Below are 24,514 nucleotides of genomic sequence, written 5' to 3' on the forward strand. Positions count from 1 at the left end.
AAGTTATAGGCAAGGTCAGTGAATCATCTGACAGTGAATATTCTCTCGTTAACTCAAGATCTAGGGTAATGTGATTACGTGCAGTCCCCATAGAGAGGCCTAGTTTTCAAGAATTAGCATCTCACTTTTGTTAAACACAATCCTAAAATACGTCATTTACTCTTTCTCTAATCATGCATAAGGCATTTCAGAACAATCAAGTACTTACAGGTCATTTCTTATTATTGTGCTAGGTTAAAAAAGTTTCTTAGTCATATAAGAATGAATTTCTTAGAATGAATGTCAGACAAATCCTTTGTTATTTCAGAAATCATGGTGATTAAAGCAGAATGATAGTTCTCATTGATTACACTGAAATGTTTACATTAAAATGTAGGTGTTTATACCACACCTGAAGTCAACCCATCAGGTCAGTCTGGGAAAGGCTGATGTTTCAATCTAGGAACATCGAGGGACCTATTTGTGGAATTCCTACCAACGCAGTGTCGGTCTAAGTCATCACCTGTTAGGATCACAAAGCTCTCAGCAGCTAGGTGACATGAGGGACAGCTATCCAAGAATTTGAGACAGTCAGTACAGGGTATAAAAATTAGTCTATAGATATATATTTTTATATTCTTAGCATACTAATATGGACTACAAGGTTTGCCAAATTTCCTATTTAATATCCTGGTTGCCATTTCACTTTATATACAAAGCCAAACATATTCATTTACCAACTTACATATATGACATAGTTTTTTTATTAATTAACTTTGTACCTGACTGTAGATAATTATTTTGATCTTGATACTGAGGAACCAAATGGAGTGCTTTTAGTTCTCTTGTTCCAGAATTGTCTATACATAGCATTTGCGTGCCCCCTTTCAATTGGCATATCACCTAAAATGAAAAAGAACAATCAGGTTTCATTTTTGAAACGTAATTCCAGTAATAATGAACCTAAATAAACTTAAATCTGAGAAAATAGCTTTAATCCAGAAGTTACGTTTTAATAGAAGATAGAAAACTATAGATCTGTTTTCGATTTCTTACTCTACACTAACATGATCTTTGGAGACACCAAAGGGCAAAAAAAAAAAAAAAAAAAAACCCAGAAATGTTTCCTGAGATGCGTTCAGTGTGCGAACAGAAAAAAGTTCCTGTGCCTGGCTTTCTCCACAGGTGTCTGATTTAGTTGGGGATCAGGTAGCCATGCCCCAGAGCTTCCTTTGTCCTGTCCTCACTCCACCATTGACATGAGCAGAAGAGGGTGCTGCTCCGCCGAGCCCCAGCCCATTCAGCCCCAGTGGGCGCTGAGGCCCTGGCGGCATGTCCCTGAGTCCCTGGGCACGCACTTACTAATTTTACTCCAGCTGTTCTTTCCTGCCACACACACGTCATTATTTAACACATGAGGTTTTAAAAACACATCTATTTTATTTCCTACAAGTACAGCTTAGAAAGGTTAGTCCAAGAACTGTAAAGTTCTAAGAAGCCACACTGATCTGCCTGGGCGTGAGCAGCACTGTCAGACCCCCCTTGGATACTGACTGTAAATAAGTGGTCGCAAGCCGGGTGGGTCTGCCAGTCCATCTCATCACTCAAGCAAAAGCACTGAGGAAACTCACTGTGTGCCCAGCCCTGCTCCAGGCCGTGGCATGTGGGGATAGAAAGGCGAGAGATGCTGTGGCTTCTGCCTGCACACAGCTTCCAATTCTGCTGGCAGAACCACAACTACACAGAGCAGCTGTGCTTTATACACTTAAGTTGCTTATAATCTAGATAGGAGAACCCAAAGAACCATAAAGGACCAATGTTATCAAAGTAATACACATTGGACCTACTATGGTCACTGGGTCAATACTCCACATCATCCTGACATTTGATGAGAGGCCAGCATTCATGTTCAATTGGAGTTGTATTTGTATTTGGAGGATAAAGTTATAGCTACACACACACACACACACACAGGAAAGGCTCAGAGTGAACTCTGCAGATCTGCCTCTACTGCACACTCCTGGGCCCTATCCACATGGGAGCCTTGGCTCTGCCCTCTGGGGAAATGTGCTAACATCACTCTGCAGTACTGGGGAGTCAGAGAGTTCTCATCCTGCTGACCTGCTTTTAGGGTCCTGGAAAAACTGCTATCAGAACCCACAGCCCCAAATACAACTACCGATGGAGAGGCTAACGTTAGTGTACACCACAGCTAAACCAAACTCATGACAGGCTCATTTTCAAGTATTTGCTTGTTAACGTCTAGGCCTTACAGCAAGGTCCTCATTTCTAGGAATAAAGAATTGCTAGGGGAAAGGCAATGATCGGTTCTTGGACTCTGGGTGCTTTGCTAAGGGAATGCTGTGGGCGACACTCCCCCCATTCCTAGTCCTTGCCACGTGAGATCTGGAGTCCCAGATGCACCACTTAACTATGAAGACCAATGTAGATGATGTAACATCTCTGTTTCTTACCCATAAAGTGGGGATAAAAAGAATGCCTATCCTACAGAGTTGTTAGGAGGATTAAATAAAGGTGCAAAAATATGACATAAACCACAGCTGTGACTAATTATGTACCCTATACAAGCATTACCTGTTATCATGAGAGACGGGGCATGAAGGAAGCAGGCTCTGCCCTGAAGCCACAGAACCGCTCCCCACACCGATATGCCAAACCATGAGGCTCAGCTGCAGTCCCCGACCCCAGCACTGCACTAACTGATGCGATTTGTGCTCGCTCTCCTTAATGAATACAGCAATGTCCTCATCTTTGTTTGATTTGCTAAGATGGAGTAGAAATGAGAATCTTAGAAGTGAGATGTGAAAGGCTGTAGCTGATGTCCCTGTTTTGCTAATGAGACAACCAAAAATGCTGATACAATACATACGTGAAATGAAAAACGAGTGAAATGATCAGTTGACTTAGTAATGATGGGGTCCAGCATTTAGTATACTGTTAATCTTACACATCTTCTTTAGCATAATTACCATTGGGTTGGAATCTTTCTTAAGAGAACAGCAGGTGGCGTCCTCTAGTTCCTGGGACGATGGGAACTTGCAACAGGATTCCTGAGCAAGAAGATTCTGGAAAGTTGCTTCTTCTGGATTATTACTTGTAATAGTACCACCTGCTTCCTTGCTTTCAACCTAGAAAAAAGCAATAATTATTTTAGAGAACACATGGTGGACACTGGCTCTTGCAGTTGCATAATCTAGAAAATTGAAATCTCAGTGATAAGTAGAAGTTACATTTTAAAGAAAAGAGCACCCTTACTTAGTGCCTCTTCCTCACCGGTGCTTCTAAAACTATTAATTTCTCCCTGGTGGGGGGTGGGCAACAAGAAGGGGCAACAAATCATCTGACCCACGTCCCTGGTGACCGAGGACTCCAAGGACCAAAACCACCTGCCCATGAGGTGTGGAGATGCGATTTTCATATGGCACTTGTGGTTGCTTTAAAAATACACCTAAGTAACTGAGAAGAGTCCCCCACTGGTCATCTGCCTCTCGTGCTGCTTAACAGTGCCCGACTCTGAGCTGAAGCCCTGTTCTTCTTTCAAGTCACTTAAAATGGTGCCCCTTCATCGCACAATTTTTTTTTTTTTTTTTTTGGAGACAAAGTCTTGCTCCATTGCTGAGGCTGGAATGCAGTGGTGAGATCTCAGCTCACTGCAACCTCCACCTCCCAGGTTCAAGTGATTCTCCTGCCTCAGCCTCCCGAGTAGCTGAGATTACAGGCTTACACCACCATGCCCAGCTAATTCTTGTATTTTCAATAGAGACAGGGTTTCACTGTGTTGGCCAGGCTGGTCTCAAACTCCTGACCTCAGGTGATCCACCTGCCTCGGCCTCCCAAAGTGCTGAGATTACAGGTGTGAGCCACTGTGCCCGGCCCCATCACACATTCTTCCAGCATGCTTAGTAGTTTGAATTAGATGTTCTAGTCAATTGTTTTTTTCCTCAAAAAGCCCAAAATCCTTGGTAACGTTTTAATATTATTTATGATGTGTTTATAGGAAGATTTGTAATTAGGTAGTAGCCCTTTCCTGCCTTAATAGTAGGACAACAACGAACATGAAATGGTGGAGAGTAGGGAGTGGCTGCCAGCTTTGTGTTCAAGCTGTATTCTGTAACAACTGTCAACCCGATGACAAAATTACCAAAGATATGGAGAAATACAGGGATAATACTGAAAATCAATAGAATTTTTAAAAGTAAGAATCCTCGTGGTTAAAAAAAATTACAATCAGGATTGTTTCAAAATTGGGATGCTGTTTTTACAATCTGTAGGAATGTGAGGAGGACTGGGAAACCCACGATTTGCATCCTCCCTCCCCTCCCCTCCCCTCTTCCTCCACCTGCACTTGCCCAAGCTGCCTGGACCAGAGGACAGTGGGGCTCCCCAAAGGCCAGGAGGCAGGCCATAGAGTCCTTCCAAAAAGATGGTGGCTCTAAGGTAATATACTAAAGACCTCAAATAAAAATCACAGAGCAGGTATCTTCCAAAATGCAGATGGTGACTCAAATTGGAGCTTGTCTAGCCCAATAAAATCAGAGGCCCAAACAAATCATATTTCCCATATACGGGCAAATCACTCAGCACAGCAGACTAGCATCTAGGTATAAATCTTAAAAGAGATAAAGTTTAGCTATATTTTAAGTAGCTTTATTTAGATATTTTAAATTTCATATAAATACAGATAAAATTTTCTTCTACTTGCCGCTTTGGGGGATGTGCTATGCACGTCATCCCAGTTTAGATTTAACTTATCTCCCTGTAATCAGCAAATACTACTATAATAAATATATCATTTCCTCAGCCCTATGCAACTAATATCTGAACTACTTATACTAAAATTCCATTTCTGACCTTTCGAAACAGAGGTCAATATGTGGGAATGAATTTCTAGAAAAAGGAAATTAGCAATTGATCCTGAATATTTACTGAAAATAATTCCATTCTGTTTAAACGATAAACATGTCTGTGCTGTATCTGGTCCATTTTATTAATGAATCAGAAAGCAGTCAATAAAAATTTAAAAAGCAAAGTCTCTCCTTTAGTTTGTCAAACCAGCAATCTCTTAAAAATGGATTAAAGAGAATTTTATTATCTTTAACATCAGAGAATTCTCTTGTGTGTGTTTTGTTTGTTTTTTAAGACAGGGTCTCACTCTGTCGCTCAGGCTGGAGTGCAGTGGTGCAATCTCGGCTCACTGCAGCCTTCGCCTCCCAGGTTCAAGCGATTCTCCTGCCTCAGCCTCCCGAGTAGCTGGGATTACAGGTGTGCGCCACCACACCCAGTTAATTTTTGTATTATCTTCCCTGTTCTGATTAATGCTTTCTGACTCCACTCTGTGAGGAAATGAGCCGAGCTAGGACCTATGGGCAGGAGGTGCTGGGCAGGAGGCGCTGCTGGACACGAGTCTGGCTGGGCAGCAAAATGCAGTTCTTAACATTTCAAACCCTCTGAGAAAGGCTGTGAGGAAGACCTCTGTCCTGGGAAAAGGCTGGGGGGACTGGTGAGCTCTATGGCTCCTCTGAGGACAAACAGAGGTCAGTGGAGGCCCCAGCCTCTGCCCATCCTTTTCCTGTACACTAAGGAGTGGCAATTACCATAACAGAAAACCAGAAGAGCAGAAATCCAAGCTCCTGCTGCTCTGGCTTACGATACAGGGTCAGGCTCCAGCCATCTCAACACTGACTCAAGCATTGTGTCCCACAAACGCTTCATCTACAATTTACTAAAATGACCTCATCGATGAGTGGTCTAGTTTTCTGAGATGGGTCCTTTTTGAGGGGTCAAGAACACATTTTCCTGGGACCCTTTGTTTCCTTTGAAAACTCATTAGTTTTAGCAAGAACAAAGTGGAAAATTATCAGTGGTCATCTACAGCTAGAGAGGGCAGTCGGCTGAGAGTTGGCAAGCATTTCTTTAGGCTCTGATTTACACTGCATATGCTTGAAGAGAGCTATTACTCAAAGGGAAGATCTCACATCCTGACTTCAAGGCTCGGAAAATCCAAGTATTCGCTCTGAGTCCTTGGTGTGGATTCCAAGCCTGGTAAAGTTAAAGAAAAAAAAAATGCAAGATGCAAACACGCCAACCCTCTACCACATTGCGTTTGTTTTCACAGACAATAGTTATCAGCAGAAAGCGGGCCTCTCTCCTTAAGCCAAGGATAGCAACAGGGCCCAAGGGAACACACGTCCTAGCTTTCCCCCTCTTTTTTTGTTGCCCGCCGTCTGCATGGTCAGATCAACTTTGGACGACTGGTGCAGGGCAGAATTCCCTCCAGGGGGAAAGGCTTGGCTGGGCCATTGCATGTTGGACTAGGAAGAGGACAAAAGTATACGCTCTGCCGAGAATCAGTGACTCCGGTGGACTGTGTGCGGTGTCACCAGGCGAAATGCTTGTAGAGGGAAATCCTGGGGTAGACTAGCAGCCTCAGATGGGTTGGGGAAGGGAGAGAGGGGGAGCTGTGCCCATTCCCCAGGCGGTTCTTACCGGGATCACCTGGACGCCCGGGTGGGCGGCTCCTTCCAGGACCCAGGCGCCCAGGGGCAGCACCGCCGGGCTGCGGTGCGGGGGGAGCAGCGAGGACAGGAAGTGCACGTTGCTGGCGGGCGGCTGCGGGTCCCGCAGAAGCGCGACGTCCTCCAGCGCGCTGAGCTCGGGGATCACGGGGTACTCCCCGAGAAGCTCCCCGCCGTCGCTGTCGCCCCCCGCGAGCTTCGCCTTGACCTGGCCCTTGCAGTCGGCGCCCAGCGCGGGGTTGAACGCGTGCAGGAGGGGTTCCTTGGTGTCCGCCGGGCCCAGGTACTTGTCTTTGAAGACTTGGAACTCGTCCTCCCCGTGCTTCACGGGGGCCTTCAGGCCAATGTTCTCCGAAACGAACCGACCCTCGGGGCTGAAGAGCTCCGTCACCATCGCATCCTCGGGGCTGGGCAGCTCGCCCGGCAGAGGGCCCTCCTCCATGGCGCAGGGCGGCGGGGCGGGATGGCGGGGGCCGCGCACCTGCAACACGCGGCCAGGTGAGAGAGGCAGCCAGGGGAGGGGACGAGGGGAGGGGCGGCTAGGGGAGGGGGCGGCCTGGTGAGGGAAGGCCAGGTGAGGGGGTCAGGGGAAGGGCGACCAGGTGAGGGGGTCAGGGGAGGGGGCGACCAGGGGAGGGGGTCAGGGGAGGGGGCGACCAGGGGAGGGGCGATTACGTGAGGGGGCTAGGTGAGGGGCAACCAGGGGAGGGGCGGCCGGGGAGGCGGTCAGGGGAGGGGCGACAAGGAGAGGGGCGGCCGGGGTGGGGGTCAGGTGAGGGGCGGCCGAGGAGGGGGTCAGGTGAGGGGCGGCCGAGGAGGGGGTCAGGTGAGGGGCGGCCGGGTCAGGTGAGGGGCGGCCGAGGAGGGGGTCAGGTGAGGGGCGGCCAGGTGAGGTGCGACCAGGTGAGGGGCGGCCTCGCCCACCGCCCGCCGCCCACCCGCAGGGGCCCGACCCGGCCCGGCAGCCCCCATCCTCGCCTGCAGAGCAGAGGCCCAGCCCGGGGACCGCCCCGTCATGCCTCCTCGGAGGGACGCACCTGGGGCCGCCCCGGCTGCCGCAGCGTGGAGCGAGCGGGATGGGGCGCGGTCCGGGCCTCAGGCGCAGGCGGCCGTTGGCGGTTGGAGAAGGGGGCAGGAACCTGGGGGGAGGGGAAGAGGCGCCCGGGGAGTGGGCGGGGCCTGGGCGTGGGGCGGAGTCGAGGTCAGGGCGGGGAGGTAAAGGCGGGGCCAGGGAGGTGTGGTGGGCGTGGTCTGGGGTGGGCGGAGACAGAGTCGCGAGGGGCGGGGCCTGGACTGCCGCTGTTGCCAGAGAGGGTCAGCGGAGGCACTCCCAGGGCTCAGCCGATCCAGGCTCAGGTGGGGAAACTGAGGCCCCCATCAACTCGGGCAGCGCTAAGTGGGACTGCCTAGCTTGGCTTCTGACCTTGGGCTTCAGATATATTTTTCTGCCCAGGCGTGCTTGCTCACACCTGTAGTCCCAGCACTTTGGGAGGCCGAGGCAGGCGGATTACTTGAGGTCAGGAGTTCAAAACCAGCCTGGGCAACAGGGTGAAACCCCGTCTCTACTAAAAATACAAAAATTAGCTGGACGTGGTGGCACGCGCCTCTAATCCCAGCTACTTGGAAGGCTGAGGCAGGAGAATCGCTTGAGCCTGGGAGGTGGAGGTTGCAGTGAGCCGAGATCCCGCCACTGCACTCCAGGCTGTGCCACAGAGCTAGACTCCGTCTCAAAAAAAATAAATAGAATAAAATAAAACATTTTTCTACACTCGAGCTCTCAGGACAGATCCCGGCCTGGGACGCTGCGGGTGGACAGAGGGCAGGGGCTTGCACCGCACGTTCCCACCCTCGCATCCACTCCTGATCCTTGGTGACGCAGCTGACAAGTGCAACTGATGGAGCTGGTCCCGAAATAGAAGTAACAAATACCGCCGGACGTGGTGGCTCACGTCTGTAATCCCAGCACTTTGGGAGGCCGAGGCGGGTGGATCACCTGAGGTCAGGAGTTCGAGACCAGCCTGGCCAACATGTAGTGAAACTCCATCTCTACTAAAAAATACAAAAACTAGCTGGGCGTGGTGGCGCACGCCTGTAGTCCTCGCTACACAGAAGGCTGGGGCTTGAACCTGGGAGATGGGGGTTGCAGTGAGCTGAGATTGTGCCACTGCACTGCAGCCTGGGCAACAGAGAAAGGCACCCTCTCAGAAAAAAAAAAAAAAAAATACAATGAAAGTCTCAAATTTTGGGTGGGGAATGGACTATTTCATCTTTAAGGAGTCAATAGATATCACTGTTTAATCAAGAGAAGAGGTGAAAGTTTAATTCAAGTGATGGCGAAACCTGCAAAGGGTGTAGAGGGACTGGTGGGAGTGAGTGCTGGGGAGACAGCCTCGGGTACTGTCTACTCAGGTACTGTTTTGGTAAAAATAAAGAATGTAAAACATCAGCTTTCTAATCTCACTTTTAAAAACTGAATACTTTTCTAAATTTTTAAAGTACCCAAGGTACAGCGACACCGTGTACTGTTTAGTTGTACATTTAACATTCAAAAATCAAGAAAATTTTGCCTGGGGCTGGGCGTGGTGGCTCATGCCTGTAATCCCAGCACACTGGGAGGCCAAGGTGGTCAGATCACTTGAGGTCAGGAGGTCAAGACCAGCCTGACCAACATGGTGAAACCCTGTCTCTGCTAAAAATACAATATTAGCCAGGCGTGGTGGTGCACACCTGTAATCTCAGCTATTTGTGAGGCTGAGGCAGGAGAATTGCTTGAACCTGGGAGGCGGAGGTTGCAGTGAGCTGAGATTGCACCATTGTACTCTAGCCTGGGCAAAAAGAGCGAAACTCCGTCTCAAAAATCAAACAAACAAAAAACAACAACAACAAAAAACACTCAGAAAAGCAGAAAAAACAATAAAAATAATAAATCGAAGAGCCCAAGAATTATGCATAGCTTGAGTGGCCCAAGCAAGAGAGTAACGCACAAGGTTGCACCGTTCATTCGTTTACTAATCAGAATCAGACATCTACTGAGTAGCATCATGCCAGGCATACACAGCCACCTGTGGGGGTGGCCCAGGGGTTGCAATCGAGCCTGGAGGCTCTGCACCTGCTGCTTCTAGACGCTTGCTGCCCTGCTGCACTGGCCAGGCTGACTCTGTTGAGTCTCTCAGGTCTCAGCTCAACCCACTCTAAGTGGGTCACCCTCCCTGCCAGCTACCACCCCCTCCCAATGACCCTCTTAGTTCCCTCAGAACACTTAAAATCCTTCAACTGGTTGGCTTGTTCTCTTTTTCCTCTGTGATATGGTTTGGCTCTGTGTCCCCACCCAAATCTCATCTTGAATTGTAATCCCTCTGTGTCAAGGGAGGGACCTGGTGGGAGGTGACTGGATCATGGAGGCGGTTTCCCCCACGCTGTTCTTGTAATAAGTGAGTTCTCACAAGATCTGATGGCTTAAAAGTGTTCGGCAATTCCCCCTCACTCTCTCTCCTCTGCTGCCATGTAACAGGTTTCTTGCTTCACCTTCTGCCATGATTGTAAGTTTCCTGAGGCCTCCCCAGCCATGCTGAACTGTGAGTCAGTTGACTGTCTTTCTTTTATATTTACCCAGTCTCAAGAAGTTCTTTACAGCAATGTGAAAATGGACTGAGACAGCCAGAAGCTGGTGGGGTCACTGCTGTCTCCCCAGTGCCTAGAACAGGGGCTGATATGGTTTGGATGTTGTGTCCCCACCCAAATCTCAGGTTCAGTGGTAATCCCTGTTGGAGGTGGGGCCTGATGGGAAGTGACTGGATCATGGGTGCGCGTTTCTCGTGAACGGCACCATCCCTCTTGCTACTGTCCTCACCATAGAGTGCATGAATTCCTGTGAGATCTGGTTGTTTGCAAGTGTGTAAGAGAGCACCTCCTCTCTCTCTGTCTCCTTTCGCCATGTGGAATGCCTGCTCCCCCTTTGCCTTCCACCATGAGTAAAAAGCTGCTCGATGCCTCCCCAGAAGCAGATGCCTCCATGCTTCCTGTACGGCCTGCAGAACTGAGAGCCAATTAAACCTCTTATAAATTACCAGTCTCAGCTATTTCTTTGTAGCAATGTGAGAATGGCCTATAGGTGCTCAAGAAAAACAGAAAAATGGAATTCACGCATTCCTTTAATATATTTATTGAGCATCTCCTAAGTGTCAGGCACTGTTCTCAGCACTGAGGCAAAGGAATGGATGAATAAATGCACAGCAAGTGAAAATCAACAGGCTTTTCTTTCCAGCCCAGCACATGAACTTGGTGATGTCCACGGTCTCCTGCAAGGCCTTGTTTCCATATGCTCAGACTTTCCACTTTGTCTCAAATATCTGAACTTAGTCCTTGACTTATAATCCCCTTAATATAACAAAAGAGACAGAAACAAATCTTGCAGTAGACTGGGGTTAATGTTTTATTAATGATAACCTACATTCACACTGCATTTCTAAGATTTACATCCAAAGAGCATATTGTATTTACATGCACTGGTCAGCCTAAGATAACACATTCAAACCATGGCTGCGTTAAGACAATGGTTTGTTCCAAATTAAATTAAATAGATAATACTCTTATCACCCCCCCGTTGGACATGTACAATAAGACCCCTCTTTCTCCCCTCAAGGAATATAAAATTGCATTGATAACTGCACCGATGAGCAACAATTACATTTGAAACATTTAAAACCTGAGAGAGAAACCCAAATATGTTTAAGCACTCACGTCTACACTCAAAATGCCCTGTGAACTCTACGGTAACACAGATTGCTCAGTGGTCAACAGTGCATGATCTAGCTGGCTCCGAGAGGGACTGACGCCGGCTACTGGCTTTTAACAGGAAGTGCTATTCTTGCCCAGGGCAGGGGGAGCTACATCCCCCGTGCCTGCTTGACTCGTACACCACCACGGACAGTCAGGGGCTTTTGTTGTTGGTTTGTTTTTGCTTTTTTTTTTTTTTAGATGGAGTCTTGCTCTGTCGCCCAGGCTGGAGTGCAGTGGTGCCATCTTGGCTCACTGCAAGCTCCGCCTCCCGGGTTCACGCCATTCTCCTGCCTCAGCCTCCCGAGTAGCTGGGACTACAAGCGCCCACCACCACACCCGGCTAATCTTTTGAATTTTTAGTAGAGACGGGGTTTCACCGTGTTAGCCAGGATGGTCTTGATCTCCTGACCTCGTGATCCGCCCACCTCGGCCTCCCAAAGTGCTGGGATTACAGGCATGCGCCACTGCACCTGGCTGCTTTTTTTGTTGTTGTTTTTTGTTTTCATTTTTTCTTGCTTTCAGGAGAAAAAAAATCTTTGGCCCATAAAGGTGGGATTTTTACATCACGAAGTATACATACATAAAACATGCATGTGGGCCAGGCATGGTGGCTTATGCCTGTAATCCCAGCACTTTGGGTGGCTGAGGCAGGCGGATCACCTGAGGTCAGGAGTTCGAGACCAGCCTGACCAATATGATGAAACCCCGTCTCTACTAAAAATACAAAAATTAGCATGGCATGGTGTCGGGCATGTAATCCCAGCTACTCGGGATGCTGAGACAGGAAAATTGCTTGAATCTGCGAGGCGGAGGCTGTAGTGAGCTGAGATCGCACCACTGCACTCCAGCCTGGGCAACAAGAGTGAAACTCCATCTCAAAAAAAAAAAAAAAAAAAAGGCATGTGTTCTCCGGCAAGCACCTTCCATCGACTCCAACAGTTCAGCCATCACTGTTGTACTGTCGGGGTGCAGGACTCTGAAGGAGTCAGGCCCAGCTAGAACCAAGTGGTCAAAAATATAAATACACAATTTAAAACAATGGACAGCTAAGCTTGTCATGACAGCCAGTGGGAATTTCATTCCATGATGCTTCAGTTTTGCATTAAATAATGAAGATGATTCAGTGCATAATTGCTTTGTGGTCCATGAGACGCTTTCGTGAAGGCACTCCTATCTGAAGGACAGGCTGGGTGAACCTAGCACCATCACTCGAGACATCTTGGCCGGTCACCAAGGTGAGCCGGCATACTGTCTCCATTACCCTCCGGCGAGTCTTCCCCCTCACCGGGTGGGAGGAGAAGGCCATCCCTTGGGGTCGTGGAGCCGCTCTCTCCTCACCACGGTGGGCTGCCCTCCCCTTCCTCACTTGCTGATCCCCGCTCAGTGGCCAATGCCCTGCCCTCCTTGCTGTCGCTTTGGGAAAGAGATCCCCCTGAGGCACGTATCATGTTTTATTCTTGAGCGAATTATCTGACTATCATGGCCCTTGCTCCCCTTTTATGACATGTGCCTGTTATTTCTTTTGTTGCTTATGACAAGAAGGTATTCCCAGGAGGGGAGTCTGGCACAGCTGCCCTTGGGAAGGAACTGGTGTTTCTGAGGGGGAGGGGGCTGGTGGGGTGTACCAAATGCTTATGTAGGGTTATCTATACTCAGTCAATTGTGAAGGGAACAGTATACCCACAATTCCACCCAAAGACTCCACAAAATAAATCTTTCTCTCCATCTCCCTTACATTTAGGGCCTTGCATTTTTAAGGCACTGGGTTGTGAAGACTCGAAGACGTACAAGGTCAGTAAAACTGAAGACGTTGCATCCTGCGTCCTCCAAATGTGGAGAGGCAAACACAGGCTACTGGACCAGATGGGAACAGCTACTCACGGTGGCAGAAGCAGGTCTCCAAAGCACAGCATTTTGGTTAGTGCATTCCAGATGTGTTAGCTATGACTGCCGACACCACCAACTTGAATAACACATTTTTCTTTTAACAGAACAAAAGTTTACCCTGCTTGGATGACGCTAAATGCCCTTAAGCACTAGGCCTTCAGTTGCCACTGAGAAAGCACACCATTTCCATTCCATTGTGTGTGAAGCCACAACCCTACTAATTCCTTCATTAACTCAACAAGATTTGCACCCCTTAATAAATACAAGCCGATGCAGAGGCTTCAGGGGAGAATTTATCAAATGTCCCCCAAGGGAGGGCAAGTCTGGAAGTAGTGGGATTATGCTTCACAGAGGAGAGATACTGTTCTAGGAAAAAAAAAACACCCAAATTTTCTGGAAGGAAAACTTCTGAGTTTTTTTAAGAGCAATTTTTCATCCCGAACTAAGATCAGGATCAATGCCTATTTTTCATTTGGTTTGTATCAGAAGAGCTCATTTTCCTTCCCAGCAGCTCCAGTGGAATTACTTTTTGGAATTAGAACTGAGACCAAACAAAGTGATGATGTCAGTCATTGCTTCTTTCAGGTGCTTTCCAAAGCGATGAGAATCCTTTCATGTAAAAACAAAAACCAAAAACATATTAAAACGTGGCCATCCCCACATTTCAAGCTTTTTCATTTGCAATCTGACCCAATGTTTAATTGAAATTCCTTTCTGCCAGTTCTCTAAGATCTGAACAATGTCTTAAAGCTTAACTTGGACATTCCGGAGAAATGCTGATGGTAAAGCGATGACAGCTGATGTGTTTGTGCAGGTGTGTTGTCGATCTAAGCCTTCCCCTAATGCCAACGCATTTATCCCACGGAAAACGCAATGACCATCCTGAGCATGGTGGCTCATGCCTGTAATCCCAGCACTTTGGAATCGCTTGAGCCCAGGAGTTCAAGACCAGCCTGGGAAACATGGTGAAACCACATTTCTACAAAAAATACAAAAATCAGCCAGGTGTGGTGGCACTCCCCTGTAGTCCCAGCTACTCAGGAGGCCGAGGTAGGAGGATCTCCTGAGCCCAGGAGGCTGAAGCTGCAGTGAGCCGAGATCACACCACTGCACTCTAGCCTGGGTGGCAGAGTGAGACTCTGTCTAAAACAAACAAACAAACAAACAAACAAACAACAAAAGAAAACCACAGTGAACAAATGAACCCCAACTTCCTCTGTTAACAGCGACAGTGGCATAGGTTGCCAGGCTATGTACGACAAGGAAAGCAGAACATAAATGACGGCAATGTGTCATGCTAGAGAGGAGGTCCCTTGTTTCATCCACAGAGGAAGCCAGGGGTTCCCTACTCTGTATGCAGATTTCTTAGTGTGTACCCATTATTCTTAGTTCACCCTCCAAGTGCTAAAGAGTCTGAAAGTTACAGCAGCACTCCAATGTTAAGCTTCAAAACCATTGCTGCCAACAGAGGTAAACATGTTAAACCAAATTAGATACATTTCCTTTTTTTTTTTTTTTCTGAGAGTCTCACTCCATCACCCAGGCTGGAGTGCAGTGGCATGATCCTGGCTCACTACAACCTCCATCTCCCAGGTTCAAGCGATTCTCCTGTGTCAGCCTCCCTAGTAGCTGGGATTACAGGCGTGTGCCACCACACCAGCTAAGTTTTATATTTTTAGTAGAGGCGGGGTTTCACCATGTTGGCCAGGATGGTTTCAAACTCCTCACCTCAAGTGACTGGCCAGCCTTAGCCTCCCAAAGTGATGAGATTACAGGTGTGAGCCACTTTGCCTGGCTGAGATACATTTCTTTAAAACTAGGTAAAGAGAATTTTGAAATTCACTTATGGCTAGGCACAGTGGCTGAACCCTGTAATCCCAACACTGGGAGGCTGAGATAAGAGGATCGCGTGAGCCCAGGAGTTCGAGACTCGCCTGGGAAATGTGGGGAGACCCTGTCTGTACAAAAAATTTTTTAATTAAAAAAAATTTAGGCCAGGCGTGGTGGCTCATGCCTGTAATCCCAGCACTTTGGGAGGCCGAGGCAGGTGGATCATCTGAGGTCAGGAGTTTGAGACCAGCCTGCCCAACATGGTGAAACCCTGTCTCTACTAAAAATACAAAAAAATTAGCCGGGCATAGTGGCGGGCACCTGTAGTCCCAGCTACTCGGGAGGCTGAGGCAGGAGAATCACTTGAACCCGGGAGGCAGAGGTTGCAGTGAGCCGAGATCACACCACTGCACTCCAGCCTTGGCGACAGAGTGAGACTGTGTCTCCAAAAAAATAAAAATAAAAATTTTTAAAAGCAGTCCATTTACGTGAAAATGCCCAAACCAAGTAACAGCAGGCAGTTGAATTGACTTTTTCTGTCAAATTAAAGATGTGTTTCCTTAAAAAGAATAAAGTAAAAATACCCCATCTTCAGAAAAAGGAACTTCTTTTCATACGTACCGTCTCAGGGCAAGAGAACTTGGAAGAAATGTGGAAATTGATGAGGTTCTCTCCCACAAGGATGTACGACACACCATAGCCGTCGTCAGCAACCTGGAGGACAAGGGAATTTGAATTTGTTGCTGGGAAATGAGACGACGTGAAAAAGGGACTTTCTAATGTTCTAAATGCAACACTGGCTGGGCTCAGTGGCTCCTCCTTGTAATCCCAGCACTTTGGGAGGCTGAGGCAGACGGGTCACTTGAGCCCAGGGGTTCCAGGCCAGCCCGGATAACATGGCGAAACCCTGTCTCTACAAAAAAAATACAAAAAGAAAAAAAAATGAGCTGGGCATGGTGGCATGCATCTGTAGTCCCAGCTACTCAGGAAGTGGAGATGGGAGGATCACCTGAGATGGAGGAGATTCAGGCTGCCGTGAGCCATGATCATGCTTACTGCACTCCGGCCTGGGTGACAGAGCGAGACCTTGTCTCAAAAAAAATAAAAAATAAGTGCAAGACTGCCAAGGACATCCATAGCAATGATCAGCAGTAATTCCTTTACGGCGGTAGAACCGCAAGGTAACAGGGGCACCCAGCACAGAGATGGGCCCATCACACCCCATTACCCATCCCATCGCCACGTCCCACTGTGCCTCACCCAGCCCCGCTGCACTCACCGGTCCAAAGCCCCCTCCGCTGGACACATACTCTGGGTTATTCTCCAAGTCAAACAGCTCCACTTGCTGCTGAGGGGTCTGGCTTGTTGATAATCTCCAAGGCTCAGATAAAACCTATTGAGTGAAACGGAAATGTTCCAACAACACTTTTCCTAATCCCCTCCTCTACCGTCCCTCAGGAGTCGCCGTGGGAAGATGAGAAAAGCCTGGCTTGATCTTTTGATTGTTCCAGACACCACAAGTCTGTGTCTCCGAAGGCCTCGCTGGCTTGGGCAGCGTATCTGCAGAGAGGATGCGGGGTGGGTGGGGCCCCCAGACTGGGGCAGGGAGTGCGGGGCGGGGGTGGGGGGCATACCAGCAAATAGCATCTCAGACAGTGAAGGTAACGGACATATCGAGTATGGTGTCAGACTTGTACCAACTCCCACGAACCAGCTGCCATATTTTCCGAGAATTTTCAAGCTGGCTGTTAAATACAGCCACTATTAAAAATTAAATTTGCCAGGCGCAATGGTTGATGTCTGTAATCCCAGCACTTTGGGAGGCCGAGGAGGGTAGATTGCCTGAGCTCAGGAATTCGAGACCAGCCTGGGCAACATGATGAAACCCCGTCTCTACTAAAATACAAAAAAAAAAAAAAAAAAATTAGCCAAGCGTGGCAGCGTGTGCCTGTAATCCCAGCTACTTGGGAGGCTCAGGCAGGAGAATAGCTTGAACCCGGGAGGTGGAGGTTTCAGTGAGCAAAGATGGTGCCACTGCACTCCAGCCTGGGTGACAGAGCGAGACTCCATCTCCAAAAAATAAAAAATAAAATAAATAAATAAATAAATAAATAAAAAGTAAATTAAATTTGAGCTGGGCACAGTGGTGCACATCAGCTACTCAGAAGGCTAAGGAGGAAGAATTGCTTGTGTCTAGGAGTTTGAGACCAGCCTGGCAACACTGTGAGACCATGTCTCAAAAAATAATAATAATACATTTCATAAACTTACAATAAAATAAAGGATTTTAAAAACAAAGGTGGTACGCGCTCACAGCTCATCACCCCCTAGTTACTTCCATGCGTCTTACTGTGATGTAAGTTCTTGAGGTCTTTGGGTCTATTAAGTCAGGGGCTACGTGTGACAGCGAAGCTAATGAAGAAACGCGGTACTAAACGCGCTGCTCACATTTTCCATTTTATGACAGCTACGCCCACAGACCCGTTTTTTATCAAATGCCCATTCTGACATTAAAACAAGTTAATGTAAGGCTGTAGTAATTTACTAAGTTTTGGTCTAGCCAATACAACTGACGGAAGCAGTGGAAGAGACTTACTTCCTTAAGGAAAGGGGACTCCACGGCGAGATATTTAGACACCACGTAAAGGCAGAAGAGGTGACGATCGATCCCAGAGCCGGTCATGGCGAGGCGATACATATGCTGATGCTTCTCAGACGCCAACTTGAACAATTTCAGCCTCTGTTCCACCTAAGTGACAAAAGGCGGGAAGGACGTATGTTGCGTGTCTCAAGTTGAGCGGTTACGGATCTAAGTTAGCCACCACACCCCGCTAATATTTTTTGTATTTTTAGTAGAGACGGGGTTTCAACATGTTGCCCAGGGTGATTTTGAACTCCTGAGCTCAGGCAATCCGCCCACCTCATCCTCCCAAAGTACCAGGATTACAGGCGTGAGTCACTGCACCCGGTCTGACAGCCTTTCCAGAATGAAGTTTGTCTCGGAAAAAAGAGCCCTGGCCTGTGTCTCCTCCGGGGGTCAGCAGAAAGCACCTGCACGCTGGGGTCAGATGGACCCAGTGGCCTGGGTCTGACCTTGGCCATTAGTGAGCCGAATGGCCCAGCAGCTGCTGAATTCATCTAGGCCTCCGTTTCTTTATCTATGGAAATGAACTGATGACACTTCTCAGGACCACTGCTAAGAATTTAAAGGACAATGTACAGAAAACCCCCAGGCCCCAGCCTGGCACTTGGGGCCCAGCATGGCAATGGATCTAATAACCAATGGAAGGTCTCCGTAGGACGGTCACAGCTCGCCTACCCTGACACCAACTACCTGTTCAGTTCCAAAGCAGCCACCTGCTATGCCTTTCCTCATTGCGGTGTCCTGGTCTAATTTAAAGACTCTTAGGAAGCAGAATATGATTTGGAGAAGTATCATTTGTAACATGTGTCTCTGTCCCTGTCCCTACCTTTACCTTTTAATACCTTCTGTACCCTTGAAAGGGGCAGAGGAAAGAAGCTGAATTGAGCACCTCTGAAGAAGAAGGTGCAGGAATGATGAGATCAGAGAAGCTGGAGTGACGGCCTCCAGAAGCCTTTTAGGGAAGTGTGACAAGCACGCTGTGTCCTCAGCCTGATGGCACATTACCGTCTGGGCCGGGTCCACCATGGCCCGCACAAAGTCGCACGACTCAGTGGTACAGGAGCGCACGGTCTCCGTCCTCCCCTCTCGGAAGAGCCGGGTCATGGAGGCCTCGTATGTGAGGCAAAACTTGCCCATGTCCTGGGGAAAAAGAAGGACTTTAGTGCACGGCAGGGCATGCTGATATGTCTAAAACGTAAGGAAGAATTGGGTAAGGTTGGCAAGAAGTGTACTTTTTTTTTTTTCTTCGAGACGGAGTCTTGCTCTGTCGCCCAGGCTGGAGTGCAGTGGCACGATCTTGGCTCACTGCAAGCTCCGCCTCCCAGGTTCACGCCATTCTCCTGCCTCAGCCTCCAGAGTAGCTTTATCGTCAACTTTTTTTTGAGATGGTGTCTTGCTGTTGCCTGGGCTGGCGTGCAGTAGCATGATCACAGCTCACTGCAGCCTCAACCTCCCCCCGCTCAGGTGATGCTCCCACCTCGGCCTCCTGAGTAGCTGGGATTACAGGTGCATGCCACCATGCCCGGCTAATTTTTAAAAAATTTTTTTGTAGAGACAGGGTTTCACCACGTTGCCCAGGCTGGTCTTAAAACTCCTGACTCAAGCAATCCATCTGCCTTGGCTTCCCAAAGTGCTGGGATTACAGGTGTGAGCCACTGTGCCCGGCCTATTGTTGATTTATGTTTTCAGTCTCCGGCCGCTTTTACATGTGGGTAGTTACATGGCCGCAGACAGAGGTGTCACTGGCTTCAGGAAGGGCCTGGTGGAGGTGGGGAGTCAGTTTCTAGGTTAACCAGGTTTCTGTTTCAAGATGCAACTGATACCATGACACATCCCCCCACCCCCCAAGTCCAACACACCTCCACTGCATTCCCTTTAGGCTAAGGTGCAGCCTGCAGCAGTGTACAGAAGGAATGCTGTGCACAGCAGGGGATCTGCATTTGAAATGATTTAAAGGCACAACGTACTGCCTGGAGCAATTCCACTGTGTCTGGAAGATGGTGAGAATGATCTGGGAGAGACTATGCTGCCGCAGAGGAGGAATGTCTTTAGCAGGAGGGCGGGAAGTGGGTGGGGCTGGAGCCTGAAGCACAGCCACTGCCCCTGTTAGACGGGAAGCCTCGGGTGGGCTGGCAGATGCACAGGGAAGGTCTCTTCTGAAAGCTCCTGTTTTCTGGGTGAAACAGAAGAAAGCGGGCCTGCTGAGGGCTGGGCTGGGGAGAAGGTACTGGCAGCGGGAGAGGGGTGGCATTCAGGGGCATGGAAACATGGTGCCCGGGCCCACTGGGGTCAGCGCTCATTTATGGGGAGGGGAGAGAAGCCAGCTGTTGAATGCTTTTTTTCCAGCTAGGCCGGCTCCTTGGGAACAGAATCACAGCAGCTGGAGAGCTGGGCTGAAGCCAGGAGCCTCTGCAGGCTCCCCAGGTGAGTTCAGGGGGACCAGGGAGCCGAGGTAAGGGATGGTCCCAAAGAACCATGGAATCCATGCCCAGAGAAGAGAAAAGGGAGGGCAGCGAGGGACAAGGGGATGGGGTCAAGGAACGTGGGCATCTGGGCCTAGAGAGGATGGCACGGCAGGAGGGGCTGGTGGCCCCTGAGGCTGAGCCTTGTTGGAGATGCCGGGATACTGCAGCAAGGGCCCCTGCTGGCAACAGCGGATGGTGGATAAGGGCAGAGACCGAGTCCAAGGGAGCACACGGCTGTGGGAGGAACAGCATCTGCGCGCTGCCCCAAGAGGGGGCCCGGGGCCACCAGGCCAGCTCAAAGAGGACCAGGTTCCAAGTGGGGACGAGAAGATGATAAGCAGCAGTTTATGGACCCAAATGATTCCTGACCAGACACATCCCTGGACATTAGGATGCACCCTGGCACAGGCCCTGGTGGCCCCAGGGTGGCAGATCTGCCAATCTGCAGAGGACACCATGTGGCAGGCTGACACTGTCAAACGAACCCAGAAGAGGGTGCCAGAGGCAAGGCTGGGCTGAGCACAGGACCCGCTCAGCCTGGGGAAGGGGGAGCCGGACAGAGCACAGGACCCGCTCAGCCTGGGAAGGGGGAGCCAGACAGAGCACAGGACCCGCTCAGCCTGGGAAGGGGGAGCCAGACAGAGCACAGGACCTGCTCAGCCTGGGGAAGGGGGAGCCGGACAGAGCACAGGACCCGCTCAGCCTGGGAAGTGGGAGCCGGACAGAGCATAGGACCTGCTCAGCCTGGGGAAGGGGGAGCCGGACAGAGCACAGGGCCCACTCAGCTGGGGAAGGCCTGGCACCTGCACACAGGCCCAGCTGAAGTCAGGCTCCTCACAGTGCAGCCAAGGTCTCTGGAAGAGAGGAGGCCGCTGAAAGTCAGAAGGAAGCGTCCAGGACCAGGGCCCTGTGAAATGACAGCGCATCAGCCAGCAGAAAAAGGAAACTGAAGGCGTCGACAAGAGCAGCAGCTTTGCAGAGGGAAATGTCTAGAGACCGTGGGAGCACATCGGACACCAGCGCCAAGCAGCACTTGCAGTGAAGACCTGGCTGAGCCCCAGGATCCCCCTAGCATAGCTGGCTGCTTTGGGGAGCTCTCTCCCCCAACCCACAGATGCCACCAACCCTGGTGGCATGACACGACACTCAAGATTCCCTTAGGAGCAGGGGTCATAGGCCTGGGCCCTGCCATGAGGCCACGGGGCCTCCTGCTTCCCATGCTGACAGCAAACGCGCCTTTCAGAGCACTTCCTGCATCTCCTCACTGCAGGGCACTTCACAGGCGCTCATGATGAAGAAGTGGGGAGAGGGAGAGAAGCAGATAAAAGGGAAAACAGAAATGTGGCATTTTAGTTATTTAATAAAGGTAAACTTGAACTATATGATGCAATGATTCATTTGAAGTCAACGTTCCAATATCAAACTTTAATTGTGTAAGTTATGAGAACAGTCATGCCTTGTGCCCACAGTTTAAAAGACAGTCATCTAAAAAACTTCTTGGCAAATGCATTGAATATTAGTGTGCAAGCCCCACTTGAGCTCAGATGCCATCAAAGAGCCAAACCAGGTTACAACTGCAGCACCCTTGGCCCACTGTGACCAGCCGCCATCAGGAGGATGGCCCTTCGCTGCCACCAAAACATCTCCAGTTTCTAAGAAGCAGGATTCAAAGACAGTCTATAGATATACTGACATATATGGCATCACACACTAGCACTGTTACTATGGGGCTAATGATTCAGGTTGGTAGGGCCTGGGGATTTTTCACCTCAAAAAAAAAAAAAGATTCCAAAGCAGAAGGCAAATAACTGCTGCAGACTAGAATTAACACCAGTGTCTAGTGTCAGCATTTAATCCGTATTCAATATTCAATAGTCAATATTCAGTACTGATTTACTGATGCTCCCGGCACAGGCAATACCATTGTAAGACAGATCATGCCTCTGCCCTCAATGAGCAAACATTCTAGCAGGAGAGAGGGATGAACATAAAAATTGTATCACATCAAGTCAGGCCACTGAATAGAAATAACACAGGAACAGGGAACAAGGGAACAGAGCAATGGGGGAGGGGCTCCTTTTTTTTTTTTTTTTTTTTTTCCTGGAGACAGAGTCTCGCTCTGTTGCCCAGGCTGGAGTGCAGTGGTGTGATCTCGGCTTACTGCAACCTCTGACTCCCGGGTTCAAGCAATTCTCGTGCCTCAGCCTCCTGAGTAGCTGGGATTAGAGATGGCACCACCGTACCTGGATAATTTTTATATTTTTAGTAGAGATGGGTTTCCCTATGTTGGCCAGGCTGGTCTCAAACTCCTGACCTCAGGTGATCCACCTGCCTCAGCCTCCCAAAGTGCTGGGATTATAGGCGTAAGCCACTGTTCCTAGCCCAGGTAGGGGCTACTTTAAAAAGGAAATGGTAACATTACTGCCCTAATCAACTACATCGCAATTTGGCTGAGAGCAGCTGCCCCAGCAGAGCAAGTGCGAAGGTTAAGGCGGGAGGGACCTTGGCATACATTAAGAGCAGCAGAAGGCCAGTGTGGGAAAGCAGGATGAATAAGGCTGAAAGAGGTATTCGAGAAGGGTGGAGGGACAGACCAACAGCTACTAACCTTGGGGAGATGTGAACTTGGTTGGGAAATGTATATTTATTTTAATTTCCTGTAAGCTCAAACTGGAAGACAGCACTTAGAAGCACAGGCAATAAACCACAGTAATCACTGGCAGTGCCTGTGACTTTGACTAGAAAATCACAGGTGTTTTCATGTCAAATTATGGTTGGTGCAGTATCTATCCCAAGATCTTATTTATACTCATCACTACTTCAATATTACAGCAGTTATCACACCCACCACCCGATCTTATTATTTAATGCATCAATAAAGAATTATACTTACTGTGCCACGAATATATGTTTAATGTTTCGGCATATGCACTTTAACTGGTTACTCTTGTAACCTTGTGTATTTCATTTTATGCTTTATAAACATTAGTCTGAGAAGGGGTCCCCAGGCTCTCCCAGGCTGCCCAAGGGGTCCAGGGCAGAAGGAAGGTTCAGAAGTTTGGAAGAGACCCTCAGGGCCACAGCAGGGGTTCTGGATTTATGCAAAACCACAGGGAGGCTCTGCAGCTCCTAGCTGGGTTGAGATCGGTCTGAATGTTAATTTTTGAATGAATAAATCTGATGTATACTTTTAATAGATCACTTTAATAGATCTGTCATTTTTATTTTATTTTTTATTTTTTTGAGACAGAGTCTCACTCTATCGCCCATGCTGGAGTGCAGTGGTGTGATCTCAGCTCACTGTAACCTCCTCCTCCCAGGTTCAAGGGATTCTCCTGCCTCAGCCTCCCAAGCAGCTGGAATTACAGGTAACTGCCACCATGCCTGGCTAATTTTTTGCATTTTTTGGTAGAGGCGGGGTTTCACCATGTTGGACAGGCTGGTCTCGAACTCCTGACCTCAGGTGATCCACCCGCCTCGGCCTCCCAAACTGCTGGGATTACAGGCGTCAACTAACACGCCCGGCACTCCAGCCTGGGTGACAGTGACACTCCGTCAATGAGGAAAAAAAAGAAAAGAAAAAGGAAACTTCACACCACCACTTGCTAATATTTTGCATTTATCCTTTCTAGACTTTGCACATAATGAAGCAATAGTTGGGAAACTTCTGTAAAATGCAGAACAGGCTGTGCGGGCCAGGCGCTCTCTGTGGCTACTACTCCGCTCTCCCACTGGAGTGAGAATAGCACAGACAACACGTGAAAGCTGGGCGTGGCGTGCCCAGAACGCTTCACTGATGAACACTGAGACTTCACGTAATTTTCACATGTCACAAAGTATTGGTCGCCTTTTGATTGCTTTTCAACTATTAAATATGTGAAACCATTCTTAGCTTTCTAAGCCATGAAAACAAAAACATGTGAAGGGCCAGGTTTGGCCTATGAGCCACAGTCTGCAGATCATTGTAAGAAACAACTGACTTTCACATACTGTTTTATGACTAAATATTTTTCCGTATAATATGCCATAGATGGCCTGGCGTGGTGGCTCACACCTGTAATCCCAGCACTTTGGGAGGCCAAGGATTGCTTGAGCCTAGGAGTTCGAGACCAGCTTGGGAAACAAGGTGAAACCCCATCTCTACAAAAAATACAAAAATTAGACGGGCCTGGTGGTAAATGCCTATAGTCCCAACTACCCGGGAGACTGAGGTGGGAGGATCGCCTGCACCCACGGAGGTCGAGGATGCAGTGAGCCGTGATTGTGCTACTGTACTCCAGCCTGGGCAAGAGTGAGACCCTGTCTCAAAAATATATATACACATATATATGCTATAGACATCACTTAGTAGCTATATAATGTTCCACTGTATGAAAATACCATATTTAATTTAG

General features: G+C 48.8%; 2 protein-coding genes across 13 annotated transcripts in view; both read right to left on the reverse strand.

The window, feature by feature from the left end:
- TESMIN (testis expressed metallothionein like protein) overlaps positions 1-7,681 on the reverse strand; it is an 87,217-nt gene extending 79,536 nt beyond the window's left edge. For all 11 annotated transcript variants that reach the window (XR_009213576.1, XR_009213578.1, XR_009213577.1 and 8 more), the window contains exons 1-4: positions 7,553-7,681; positions 6,487-6,996; positions 2,970-3,128; positions 762-882 (exon numbers count right to left, since the gene is read on the reverse strand). Coding sequence is in view for 8 of the 11 variants with exons in the window: in XM_058439035.1 (XP_058295018.1) it covers positions 762-882; positions 2,970-3,128; positions 6,487-6,957 (751 nt within the window). In the remaining 3 variants the exon portion in view is untranslated. The remainder of the gene's footprint in view (positions 1-761; positions 883-2,969; positions 3,129-6,486; positions 6,997-7,552) is intronic.
- Positions 7,682-10,923: 3,242 nt separating this feature from the next.
- CPT1A (carnitine palmitoyltransferase 1A) overlaps positions 10,924-24,514 on the reverse strand; it is a 100,950-nt gene continuing 87,359 nt past the window's right edge. The window contains exons 15-19 of one of the 2 annotated variants that reach the window (XM_032153723.2): positions 18,661-18,795; positions 17,608-17,760; positions 16,291-16,404; positions 15,633-15,725; positions 10,924-13,790 (exon numbers count right to left, since the gene is read on the reverse strand). In XM_032153723.2, coding sequence (XP_032009614.1) covers positions 13,704-13,790; positions 15,633-15,725; positions 16,291-16,404; positions 17,608-17,760; positions 18,661-18,795 — 582 coding nt within the window. In that variant the 3' untranslated portion in view covers positions 10,924-13,703. The remainder of the gene's footprint in view (positions 13,791-15,632; positions 15,726-16,290; positions 16,405-17,607; positions 17,761-18,660; positions 18,796-24,514) is intronic. The other variant, XM_058439033.1, reaches the window with a different exon arrangement.

The sequence above is a fragment of the Hylobates moloch genome, unplaced genomic scaffold, assembly GCF_009828535.3.
Source record: "Hylobates moloch isolate HMO894 unplaced genomic scaffold, HMol_V3 SCAFFOLD_5, whole genome shotgun sequence".
In the NCBI taxonomy this organism is placed as follows: domain Eukaryota; kingdom Metazoa; phylum Chordata; class Mammalia; order Primates; family Hylobatidae; genus Hylobates; species Hylobates moloch.